The sequence below is a fragment of the Malus domestica genome, chromosome 10 (assembly GCF_042453785.1).
Source record: "Malus domestica chromosome 10, GDT2T_hap1".
NCBI classification, from domain to species: domain Eukaryota; kingdom Viridiplantae; phylum Streptophyta; class Magnoliopsida; order Rosales; family Rosaceae; genus Malus; species Malus domestica.
Genome location: NC_091670.1, coordinates 28055092 through 28068774, shown reverse-complemented (window position 1 = coordinate 28068774; position 13683 = coordinate 28055092). Strand labels below are relative to the sequence as shown.

Sequence of the window (13683 nt, the reverse complement as noted above, 5' to 3'; positions counted from 1 at the left end):
CAACACTTTGACAATGTGGATACAATTACAAATCACAGCACTTATACACATTTGAAGTTGATTCATTGCCTGATAGAACAATCATTACAAGTTGAAATTCACTTGGCGAAAGCGCTACTGGCAGAAGCGCTTATGACACAAGCAGTCCCGAACCAGCCCTAAGCAAAGCCGAGGTGGGTGTTGGTCTCCCACTTAATCTCTCCTAAGAGTATATTCCGTGCTCGCTCATCATGTTGTTCAATCGTTTTATGTCCATCACCTGAAAGAAATTGAATTAAGACCATGTTTGGCCGGAAACTTAAAATTGCTTATCTGTATAGAAGTACTTATGTGCTTCAAAGCACTTCCAACTTCTTTTCCAAGAAGCATTTTCAATAAAATTTTCGACTTTTGTTCTTTATTTTTTGAGTTTCTGATCAATCGACTTTTGTTCTTTAATAAAAGCACTTCTATGTAATTGACCCAAAAAAAAAGCATTTCGTGTTTTCTACCTAAGGAGTCCCAGACTGGCCTAAAAGTGTTTTCCATTTTCATTTTTCTAGGCAACCAAACAGATGATAAGAATTAAGAACCAAAATGCTTGCGTACCTGAACGGAATACTTGACGGCGAGGCTGGCGACGGTGTCCTGGCGGACAATCTGGTGCAAGATGGCGAATTTTCCGATCGAATTGTCCCTCCAGAAGCTTGAAGACGCCGGCTTTCCGATCACCTCCTTCAGATTCCAAGGAACTTTGAAGGCTTTGGCGACGATCTCCTGATCGGAGGCGAAGGAGCTCCAGACTCGGCAGACGCAGCTGGAGCGAGCGAGGTCGGGAATCGGGAGCTTCTCGAAGATAAGGCGGAGGGTGTCGCGGCAAGTCAAGGCCGAGAAGTGAGAGTTCATAGGGGATATCGTGGTGGTGGAGTCGGAGGAGTCGCCGAGGGTTGGGGCGGCGGCGTCGGCGTAAAGAAGGTTGACTCAACTCCTATGACAGATCGTCGGCCACGGCGGTGCTGAAGATGTAAAACCCGTACAGCAAGTGAACCAGGCTGCTCACAAAAAGAGAGCGACGGAGAGAAAGGTGCAAAGAGAGAGCGATGGAGAGAGAGAACGACAGATAGAGCGACGGACGGAGAGAGAGTGACGAAGTTGAAAGGCGGAGAAAGAGAGATGTAACTCTGATGGTTTTTAATTTTTTTTTAATTTTACATATATTAAATTAAATGGGTAAATGGATACCCGTTATAACCATGAATATTAACCATAACCGATGGATACCCGTTATAACCGCGGATAATATCCATAACCGCCCATTTAAATTTCATGGATAAACGGTTATACCCATAACCGTTTATTTGTTTAAACGGTTACCCATAACCATAACCATCAACTTTAAATGGGCGGGTAACCGCGGTTACCCATACCCATGGGTATTTTGCCCATCCCTAGTTCGTAAAAGTCTAAATCAATGGGTCTAGTCTTTCTATGACATTATGTTTCGTATCCGTCTGCTCCACTCGTTCTCCATTGTCTTCCTCTACTGGTTCTACGTTTTCTCGTGAATTAATCACATCAATTCGAATCCCAATCCTAATTTTATTTTCGCCCCAATTCTTTCAACCCTATTCTAATTTAGGTAACAAACATCAATTCCTAATTTTTGCAATTCTTGGGTAAATTACCCGAAGAAAGGAAGAAATGTCTTCGGTTCAGCACCAATCAAGCTCAGGATCCGATGGGTCCGCGACGGTGGACGAGAAGAAGAGGAAGAGGATGTTGTCCAACCGCGAATCTGCGAGGCGTTCGAGGATGAAGAAGCAGAAGCAGATTGATGATTTGACGACTGAGATCACCCGTCTGGAGATGTCAAACAATCAGGTTAGGCATACAGTTGATGCCAGGGAACAGAGCTACAATGAGATAGAGGGTGTTATTGGACTTTAGAAAAAAAAAACCAGTTTTCCAAAGCAGCATTTAGCTGCTTCAGCTTTTCTGATGATTTCAACTTATTCTCACAACAGCTTCCAAAATAATTCCTTTTTTTTTTTAGTTTACCAAACACCTTCAACATAAAAATTTTGAAAATAAACAACTTTTTTTTTTAAGTACCTCAATGCCAAACCATACCTTAGTGTGGTTTACTCGTTGCAAGCAAAAGCAAATAATTTTGGTGAAGTGGTGGGTTGGTGGACCGTTAGTGACTCATCATGGTAGGTGACGTTGAAACAAGTTGATTAGATTTGGATTTTTATATATATCCGAGATGTGTGGTGATCATGAGTCTGATGGCGTAGAATCCTTTTACCAAAGATTTTGCATGCTTGTTATCAACAAGTACGGCAAGGAATAATATAGCAAGCTAATGAATCAAACTTCTTGGAAGTTGTTTCTATATAATATTAATTTACACACGCACACGCACACACAATATCTTATGTTTAATAAACCGATGTCGTCAAGAAGTGGAATGAAAACAAAAATAACTAGAGCATCCCATTTTCCTAATGTTGAGATATTGTGCTTGTGAAGCTATTCACACTTGAATATCTTCAATGACTTTATTGGGTTTGATGATGCTAATAAATGATGGAAAGTTTTAACGAAAAACTCACGATATTGCTCATTTTAACAAAAAATCACATTTTTACACTAAAAAGTCAAACCTGGTACTATTCATTTTACCCTTTATTTTGTCATTATCGTTAAAACTCAAAGTTTTCAAGCTATTTTCATTAATTTTCCTTTAATAATACCATTTCATGTTGAGCAATGTTTTTTCCTAACTTGATGGTAGAATATGGATTCCTCATAATGAAACGTATTTATTCCAGTCTCTACAAACTATCTGTACATGTATTTTTGTTTATAATGCGTATCGTTTCATTTATGCATTGTAAACTATCCAACTTTCAGTTGGTCTCTATTTTTAATTATCTCATCTTGTCTATGTGTTTTACCTCTTTTTTTTTTTTTAATTCAAATTCTTCAAGTACTTTTATATCGATTCCAATTATGATGAACTTTACAAAAGAGATTACAGAGAGGATCGATTACGGATCTTTAAACCTTAATATTATAGTTTAGCTAGCTTGGGTATAATTTCTTAAAAAAAAAAAAAAATTATAGAACCAAATACAAGTGTGCTGATCGTATCTATGTCCTAAGTTTGCTAGCCAGTCTATTGAAATGTTTGCTTGCTTATATGTATTTGAAATTGTATGTCAATAATTTGTCTTGATCAATGTCAAATGTCTTGGATACGCAAAAAAACTTGGAATTCTATCGTGCACAATTTGGATTAAATCTTTGAGTCTCCTTTAGTGAAAATGATTTATAAACACTCTAATATATATATATATCTTTAATTATGGTACATTTTCCTCAAACTCGATCACTTTCTTCCGTATATTCTTTATAACATGTTTTTCTAGTTGTTGGTTGGCTTGAAAATACTAATCAATCTTTCCAAAATAAAACGTTCCTGCAAGTTGGCAGTGCCAGAAAATCTTATGAAAATATGGGAAGTGAGCCACCAAGGCCACGTGTCATTTGTTCAGGCATCCCACTTTTATTTTTGAAAGTGATGTTGTTGTCTCTTCCTCATGCATGTTGTTCTTTCTTGAGTTGATTTTTGGGTTTTCCTTCATCTAGTCATCTCATCATTCATCATTCATTGTTCTTTTTCATTATTTAAACCCCATCTTCTTAGAGCAAGAAACCCACAACACAGCACGCGAGAGAGAGAGATGGCAGTGGGGGCAAATATTGCAGAGGCTGAAGAGAAAGGGATGAAGAAACAGAAGAACCCAGATGATCGGGAAATGAAGATGATGGTTCTGCAGGAGACGCAATACTACTCATGCTTCAAACCAAAAGTTGGAAGTGTGTTTCCCGCCAAGAGAAAATCAGTGAAACGCATGATGTTTGATAGTTTAGTTCTCTACTTTGGCTCATTTTCTTATCCTCCTTCCACATCAGCTTTGGCATCCCAATCCCCAAAATCCTAATAGCTCTCTAATTCTCACTTCTCATCACCTTAAACATCAAATACCATTGTAATCCATATGATTCAGCAGCCTTTCTACTCCTCCCAAAAGTACTTAATTCTGTGTATTTCACTTTTTTTTTATTATATATGTAGTTTGCTTATCTGGCTTTAATTCAATGTTTCAATGTTTCTGCCTTTTCATAGAATGAATGATTCATGTGTGCACACTTTTGGCTTTTGTGTCGCTGATTCGGATTGGGTTAACAAAATGTGCATAAAAAAATCTAAGAGATTCTTCCTTAAAAAAAATCAAAGAGATTCACAGGGTCCATACGCAATTTAAAGAAAAAAAATATAAGAGGAAATAAAAGGGAGAAAAGTTCTGATATATTAGAACTAAAACAACCAAGAAATCCAAGTTTTGAAAAACTATGAAATTTGTAAAATTTATCTTGTTTAGGTCGACAAAAGCATTAAAGAAAACAAATAAATAGGCAGAGTTTGGTCTTATCTGAATTCTGAATTGCCAAATGCATGACCTGCTTTTGTTGTGCTATAGATGTTGATCAAAGTCTGCAATTACTACAGCTATACAAAGTGACATGTCTATATTTCTTAAAATTAGACAGTCTGCCTTGTTTGTTGCTGCTCGATAGCTGCCACTCATGCATGGACCCTTCAGCATGCAGGCAGACAGACAGACAGACAGACATACATACATACATATAATTAGCTATTATTTTTAAAATTTAGAAATATAACCACCTCCTCCCATTCGCATGGTTAAATTCTGAAAGTTTGAATAATTGGTCTAAAAACCTTTAGTGTGCCCACAATTTGACTATTTTTCAAAACTTCCCATGTCACCATATACAAATTTATCATTATACTAGGTATGGTTATTGCCTGAATTTGTTTTTACTTGAGGATTTTTATCATTTCCATTAAAAAAAAAAAGGAAAACTAATGAAAAGGGCTTGAAAACTTTGAGTTTTAATGATAAGGACAAAATAAAGGGTAAAGTGAATAGTACCAGGATTGACTTTTTAGTGTAAAAATGTGGTTTTTCGTTAAAGTGAACAGTACCGGGAGCTTTTCGTTAAAGTTCCCAAAAAAAAATTGTATCGTGAAATTACTTAGTCAGTTTCATTTGCACACGCAATTGAGTTCTAGGGCCTTGTCAACTTTTTCTCTTCTAATTTTGTGTGGTTTACTTACTCTTGTTCACCACCATGATGTTTGATAGTTACTCTTGGAAGTGGTTTCATGTTCACACTGTGAATGTGGTGTAATTTTCTTAATTGCATGCACTCTTGACTCTTGGAATGTGGTCTATTTCTGTGTGAGAACACTTGGGCTTTTGCGTTCATGGGATTTTATTGATACATGACACATTACACACACGCACTCTTTCATGGTCTCCAGATCTGTCTTTTCCTCCCCCATTCAAGTTGGTAAAATCAGATAATAAATTTTTTTATTGAACATATATTAATCAAATTTATCAAAGACTACCAACTTAGACACGCCTTAATTTGTAGAAGGGTAATTTGGAGCGATGGTTCTGAAATTTATTTGTGACTTATATTTAAGTCCTTCAACTTGATCATATGTTGCATGTTCGTCCTTTAAGTCACTTTCATAACTCAATCTTGGGTTCAAGTTAGGATCTCGCCTCACATTTTCGAAATAAAAGGATAATTTGGATTCACTGTCAGAGACTAAGAATCATATCAATTTCAGTCATTCGATTCCCCAGATTTTCTCAAATGGTAGGCGCGCAGCTGGTTGGAAACAAGTTGAGGAGATTGCCTCTTTTTGCACTCACTGCATGCATGTCCCACACGTCTATTGACGTACGTGAGAGACCTTTTTCTAAGGCTCGCATGATTATTATGTCCCATGTTAATGGAAACGTAGATTGGTTGGTTAATTTGAAGATTGGTATCATACAGCCAGGAATAAGCGATAAAGTAAAAATAAAACAAAAAACAATTATATAGATCCCAATTACCCTTTGATGTCTTTTCCATTCAATCTGATGACATCAAACTATTGAAAACTAACTCCAACTCCAAGCATCCACTTGTTGATGTTGAAGGAATTGCATGCATTTGGAATTTCTGTTTGTTAGTAAGGCGATGATCGCACTCACCAAAACTATACAGAAAATGGACGTAAGATCATCAAACTGGGTTAATCTTGGACTTTTGTTTGTTCTTTCTCACAACCCATTATTAACCTTTTTCTCAAATTACTTGCTAAATGAGTTAACTGCTATTTTCTCATGAATTATTATGCTGGTGTAAATTTAATTCACAATCTCTTTTGCCTTCAAGTAATTTGAATAACGAGCTACATCAAAATCGCTGAAGTTTCTCTCATGAATTATTTTTACGGTGTAAAAGGGATTAAATTTTCCTAAATAAGTAACGCATTTTGGTGTAGAATTTGATGAAATTTACGAATTGTCACTCTCAGGAAAACAGTGACATGGGAGTGATGGTCACATGGTCCAGGAATATGCTGCTTCCCTCCACGTACCGGTCACCACCCGCTTTGGCCTTTTCTGTTCTTTTTGCCTATTTAAACTTGAAAAGGGCTTCTATTCTTCAATCCTCATAAATATTCAATAATACACACTCAAAAAACACAGAAAAAAAAAAAAAAAGACATGGATAACCCGTCTCAAGAAGAAATGATGGTATCCCACAAGGCTGAGCCATGGACGTTCAAACCGAAAACCGGAAGCGTTTTCCCTGTGAAGAAAAGGTTAGTAAAAAGAATGATGCTTGATCAAATTGTGCAATGTTTCTCATAAATATTCATAATACACACTCAAAAAACACAGAAAAAAAAAGACATGGATAACCCGTCTCAACAAGAAATGATGGAATCCCACAAGGCTGAGCCATGGACGTTCAAACCGAAAACCGGAAGCGTTTTCCCTGTGAAGAAAAGGTTAGTAAAAAGAATGATGCTTGATCAAATTGTGCAATGTTTTTTTATCTCTTGCAGACACTTCTGCTGGAGTTGGACCCTCTGAAACCTCAAATGCCAAGAAGATCGTCAGCAGCCACGTTTACCATGGCCACCATATAGCATATGAGCCACCCAATTAGTGCAAATGTTTTGTATTCTGCTAGTGAGTTCTTGGTGATGCGTGTGTTGTAATTTCAATGACATTCAAGTCATATAATGCTGTGATTGATCTCTTTTTGATCTTTCTATCTGTTTTTAATCAACTTTATAAATTCTATAACTTGGGTTTGGCAATTCATGATTAATCTGAAGTTTTACATACATGTTACTACTCTTTTGCGATTAATTTGTAAGTTATAATATATACTAACGATTTAGAGTGGTTGGAACTGTTTTAGGGGATACTAATTAATGGGAGTCTTATGGCCTGGGTAAATTGATAATTGTGCCTTAAATTGAAAAACAACTCCTAGTCCAACAAAATTTGCCAAGTCAAATTGAAACTTAGACACCTTTCAAGGCCAAACTAACCCCAACGCAAGCCTTTAACGTGAGACCTATTTAAATAAATAATAAATTTAGAATCCTAAGTGAACCAAAAAACATATTGGTAATCTATATCTTCGTTTTGAAGGGCTAACTAGATACTCTTACCTTCCAACCCTTGCCCAACACATTATATATGCTTTGAGATGGGAGAATTCGTATTTGTTAGCTATAATCCAAAAAAAAATATCCCCTTAATTTGTACGCTTTTCCCTTCTCTCTTACATGGTGGAGAACGAAAACCTATGGGAAGTCATTGGAGGCGTACGTTAGTGATATGCGATGATTCAGGATACAACATAAAATCTTTGTTGCATGAAAATTCTTCTTCATCTAAAACTCTATAATAATTGATGCTCATTGAGTCATTTATAAAGAGTGGAAGACAAAACAAAAAATTGGAAGAGTACCATTATACATTTGGAAGGGTTCATTATACATTTGAAGGTGATCTTGTTGTCCCTTCCGGAATTAGATCCTCTCCATATCTTCTCACTGGAAATAAATAACAACCATGCATCAAAAATCGTGTGGCCATTTTTTTTATTTTATATTTTTCATGTAAAATGAGACTACTTTATTGTTGAAAATATAAAAAGCATTCAATTGTGGTCGCACGATATTTGATGAACAGTTGTTATTAATTGATCCATGGGATCCCCAGTGTACGGATCCAAAGAGGATCTAAGTCCGGTATCTTCCTCATGCATGTTGTTCTTTCTTGAATTGATTTTTGGGTTTTCCTTCATCTAGTCATCTCATCATTCATAGTTCTTTTTCGTTATTTAAACCCCATCTTCTTAGAGCAAGAAACCCACAACACATCGAGAGAGAGAGAGAAAGAGAGAGATGGCAATGAGGGCAAATATTGCAGAGGCTCAAGAGAAAGTGTAAGTTGTAACATCCCACATCACCCAGGGGAATGGATCATGTAAGTCTTATATGTATATTCTCATCTCTACCTAACATGATGCCTTTTGGGAGCTCACTGGCTTCGGATTCCATCAGAACTCTGAAGTTAAGCGAGTTCGTGCGAGAGCAATCCCAGGATGGGTGACCCATTGAGAAGTTCTCGTGTGAGTTCTTAGAAACAAAACCTTGAGGGCGTGGTCAGGGCCCAAAGCAGACAATATCGTGCTACAGTGGAGTCGAGCCCGGGATGTGGTGGGGGTCTGGGCCGAGAGGTGACAATTTGGTATCAGAGCCAATCCCTGACCGGTAGTGTGTCGATGAGGACGTTGGACCCCTAAGGGGGGTGGATTGTAACATCCCACATCGCCTAGGGGAGTGGATCCTGTAAGCCTTATATGTATATTCACATCTCTACCTAACACGAGGCCTTTTGGGAGTTCACTGGCTTCGGGTTCCATCAGAACTCTAAAGTTAAGCGAGTTCGCGCGAGAGCAATCCTAGGATGGGTGACCCACTGGGAAGTTCTCGTGTGAGTTCCTAGAAACAAAACCGTGAGGGTGTGGTCAGGGCCCAAAGCGAATAATATCGTGTTACTGTGGAGTCGAGCCCGGGATGTGGTGGCGGCCTGGGCCGAGATGTGACAATTTGGTATCAGAGCTAATCCCTGGCCGGTAGTGTGCCGACGATGATGTTGGGCCCCTAAGGGGGTGGATTGTAACATCCCACATTGCCCAAGGGAGTGGATCCTATAAGCTTTATATGTATATTCTCATCTCTACTTAGCACGAGGCCTTTTGGGAGCTCACTGGCTTCGGGTTCCATCGGAACTTTGAAGTTAAGCGAGTTCACGAGAGAACAATCCCAGGATAGGTGGCCCACTAGGAAGTTCTCTTGTGAGTTCCCAGACACAAAACCTGAGAGCGTGGTCAGGGCCCAAAGCGGACAATATCGTGCTACGGTAGAATCGAGCCCGGGATGCGGTGAGGGCCCGAACCAGGATGAGACAATTTGGTATGAGAGCCAATCCCTAGTCAGGAGTGTGCTGACGAGGACGTCAGGCCCTTAAGGGGGTGGATTGTAATATCCCACACCGCTCAGGGGAGTGGATCTTGTAAGCCTTATATGTATATTCCATCTCTACCTAGCACGAGGCTTTTTGGGAGCTCACTGGCTTCGGGTTCCATCAGAACTCTAAAGTTAAGTGAGTTCGCGCGAGAGCAATCCTAGGATAGGTGACCCACTGGGAAGTTCTTGTGTGAGTTCTCAAAAATAAAACCGTGAGGGCGTGGTCGGGGCCCAAAACAGACAATATCGTGCTACAGTGGAGTCGAGCATGGGATGTGGTGGGGGCCCGGGCTAGGATATGACAATTTGGTATAAGAGCCAATCTTTGGCCTATAGTGTGCCGACGAGAACGTCGGGTCCCTAAGGGGGGTGGATTGTAACATCCCACATTGCCGAAGGGAGTGGATCCTGTAAGCCTTATATGTATATTCCCATCTCTACCTAGCATCAGCTTTTTTGGGAGCTCATTGGCTTCGGGTTTCATTGGAACTCTGAAGTTAAATGAGTTCGCACGAGAGCAATCCCAGGATGGGTGACCTACTGGGAAGTTCTCGTGAAAATTGTTTGAAAATTTTGAGTTTAACAGAATAAAAGGAAAAGTGAATAGTAACATGATTACCTTTTTAGTGTAAAAATATAATTTTTCGTTAAAGTAAATAATACTGAGAGTTTTTGTTAAAGTTCACTTTTTTCATCCTCCTCCTTCCACATCAGCTTTGGCATCCCAATCCCCAAAATCCTAATAGCTCTCTAATTCTCGCTTCTCATCACCTTATACATCAAACACCATTGTAATGCGTATGATTTAGCAGCTTTTCTAGTCCTCCCAAAAGTACTTAATTCTGTGTATTTCGCTTCTTTTTTTCCTTTGTAAATTATACATGCGGTTTGCTTATCTGGTTTTAATTTAATGTATCAATGTTACTGTTTTTTCATAGAATGAATGAGTGTGCGCACTTTGGCTTTTGTGTCGCTGATTCGGATTTGGTTAATAAAATGTGCATAAAAAATCTTAAGAGAGATTCTTCCTTAAAACAAAAATCTAAGAGATTCACAGGGTCCATATACACAATTTAAAGAAAAAAAATATATGAGGAAATGAGAGAAAAGTTCTGATATATTAGAACTAAAACAACCCAGAAACCCAAGTTTGGAAAAACCATGAATTTAGTAAAATTTATCATGTTTAGGTCGAGAAAAACACTTAAAAAAAAACAAATAAATAAGGAGTTCGATCTTATATGAATTCTGAATTGCCAAATGCAAGACCTGCTTCATCAGTTGGATTATTATGCTAGATGTTGATCAAAGTCTGCAATTACTACAGCTATCTAAGGTGAGTGACATGTCTAGCTTTCTTAAAATTAGACAGTCTGCCTTGTTTGTTGCCGCTCGACAGTTGACACTCATGCACGGGCCCTTCAACATACATATAGACATAGTTTAATTTGCTATTACTGTCAAGATTTAGAAATATAACCGCTGGAGGCCTCCTCGGACATATGCTCGAACTCACTTCGAATCCCCTTCGCGTGGTTAAATTCTAAAAATTTGATCATTGGTCTAAAAACCTTCTGCGTGCCCACAATTTGACTACTTTTCAAAATTTCTCATGTCACCATGTACAAAATTTTCATTATACTAGATATGGTTATTGCCTCAAATTGTTTTTACTCAAGGATTATCTTTGATTATCTTTTCCATCAAAAAAAAATTGCAACGTGAAATTGTTTAGTCACTTTCATTTGCGTATGCAATTGAGTTGTAGGGCCTTGTCAATTTGTTCCCTTCTAATTTTGTGTGGTTTACTTACTGTTGTTTTAATCTAATGGTTTCATGTTCACACTGTGAACGTTGCGTGATGTGCTTACATGGCACTCTTGACTCTTGACCGTGGTCTATTTATGTGTGAACACTTTGGGCTTTTGCTCTCATGAAGTTTTTTATACGTTACATGCACACACTCTTTCAAAGCCCCGTTATCTTTCTTTTTTCCCTTATCTTTTTTAATTGGGAACTTTAATGAAAAGCATCTGGTACTGTTCACTTTAACGAAAAACCATATTTTTACACTAAAAAGTCAATCATGGTACTATTCACTTTACCCTTTATTTTGTCCTTATCATTAAAACTTAAAGTTTTCAAGCCATTTTCATTAGTTTTCCTTTTTTTTTTCTCCCCCATCCTCCCTCTCTCTTTGTCTATCGCATTTGCATCCTAATTAAGGTATAAAATATCGATGATATCAGAAATATCGGTAGTCCAAAAACACGGAAATTTCGATGAAAATATTGGGATATTATCGATATCGATAAAAATTGAATAAAACCCACGGAAATTGTAAGAAAAACTTGGAAATTTTTATTGAAACTTTGCATGATGTTTATTTAGTCAATTATCTATTAGTTTATCACAAAAAATTGGAAGGAAATGCATTGCATGATAGATATAACTGATTTAAGTTGATTATATAGCGAGCTGGCAAACGTTGTGAGTGTAGAAAATATGTAGTAATTAATGAAAGAAGTTTAAACATACCATAATCATTTATATATAATGAATTAGTACAATATTTTACACTTTATACATTGCATGGTAAGATACATGAGTGACTTAACAAGGTCTAAAATATCGATGATATCGGAAATATCGGTAGTCCAAAAAAAAAGAAATTTCGATGAAAATATTAGGATATTATAAATATTTTAAACTATGATCATAATTAGTATCCGTTCAGATTGGTAAAATCAGATAATACTTCTTTTGTTAAACATATTAATCTAATTTATCATAGGACTACCAACTTGTGCAAGTCTTAATTTGTAGAAAGATAGTTTGAAACGATGGTTTTTGGACTTATATGTGACTCATAAATATACGTCCTTTAACTTGACTATATGTTGCAGGTTAATTTAGTCCTTTCCGTCGTCACTTTCATAAAGTCCTTTATTCAGCATATTGTATTATACTCACTGTTAGAATCATATTAGTTTTCAGTATAAAATATCGATAATATCAGAAATATCAGCAGTCTAAAAACATGAAAATTTCGATGGAAATATCGGGATATTATCGATATCGATAAAAATTGAATAAAAACCACGAAAATTGTAAGAAAAACTTGGAAATTTTTATTGAAACTTTGCACGATGTTTATTTAGTCAATTATCTATTAGTTTATCACAAAAAATTGGAAGGAAATGTATTGTATGATATTTAACTGATTTAAGTTGATTATATAGCGAGCTGGCAAACATTGTGAGTGTAGAAAATATGTAGTAATTAATGAAATAAGTTTAAACACACCATAATCATTTATATATAATGAATTAGTACAATATTTTACACTTTATACATTGCATGGTAAGATACATGAGTGACTTAGTACCATATAGAGTTCCTATTAAGGTCTAAAATATCGATGATATCGGAAATATCAGTAGTCCAAAAACACGGAAATTTCGATAAAAATATCAGGATAATATCAATATTTTAGACCTTGGTTTTCAAACATCAAAATTGATGACTGATTGTCACATTATTAACGAACACAAATTCCATGGCTGAAATTGGAGAGATGTCATGGGCAGAGGAGATTTAATAGAAGAACAGAAAATGATTTAATTCAAGGTTAACTATATTTCACACTCTAGGGTGATTTTCAAAGGGGTTACGATGTTTTAATTTTTAACTTACAATATAAAATATTAAAATTATATCAATTTATGATAAGTGGTGTTATTTACACAGTTTTTTTTTTAATTTTTTTTTAATTTTTTTTTAATTTTTTTTTAATTTTTATCTTTTACACATTTCTCTTACTTTTTTACCGTTAAATTAAATTGAAATATATATATATATAAATTAACAAAAAATATGTTAAAAGTAAAAATAAATGTATAAATGGCCTGATATTAAGTCACTAGATTTTCTCAAGAGGTGTGATATCCACACACCCATTTTTACTTCTTTCACACGCTTATAATTTTCGGTTGTCGGATCGAATGAATTGAAGAAGATTAAAGGACATAAATTAACAAAAGGTATGAGAGAAGTAAAAAGGAGTGTGTGGATAGCACACCCCTTTTCTCAAATAGAAGGCTGGTCGCAAACAAGTTGAGGAGATTCCCATTTTTGGTACTCACAACATGCGTGTCCCACACGTCTAGTTTTTTTTTTGCCAAAATGGACCAACCAAACACACCAAA

The 13683-nt window shown here is 36.5% G+C and overlaps 1 protein-coding gene and 1 long non-coding RNA gene across 2 annotated transcripts; one reads left to right on the top strand and one right to left on the bottom strand.

The window, feature by feature from the left end:
- Window positions 1-202: 202 nt before the first annotated feature.
- Window positions 203-885, bottom strand: LOC103429588 (F-box protein At1g55000-like). The gene is made up of 2 exons (XM_017330722.3): window positions 589-885; window positions 203-259 (listed from the first exon to the last, which is right to left on the bottom strand). Exons 1-2 carry the CDS (start codon window positions 883-885, stop codon window positions 203-205), a joined length of 354 nt encoding a protein of 117 aa, XP_017186211.2.
- A 5719-nt stretch (window positions 886-6604) lies between these two features.
- Window positions 6605-7215, top strand: LOC108174387 (uncharacterized). Its single transcript, XR_001791197.3, has 2 exons — window positions 6605-6742; window positions 6822-7215. It is a non-coding gene; the product is annotated as an uncharacterized lncRNA (long non-coding RNA).
- Window positions 7216-13683: the final 6468 nt, after the last annotated feature.

What these genes read in the sequence shown, in the direction of transcription:
- LOC103429588 (XM_017330722.3), bottom strand. Translation starts at nt 885, where the DNA reads ATGAACTCTCACTTCTCGGCCTTGACTTGCCGCGACACCCTCCGCCTT. An exon ending in CCGTCAAGTATTCCGTTCAG is followed by an intron (nt 260 to 588) that starts GTACGCAAGCAT and finishes AATTTCTTTCAG; the next exon opens with GTGATGGACATAAAACGATT.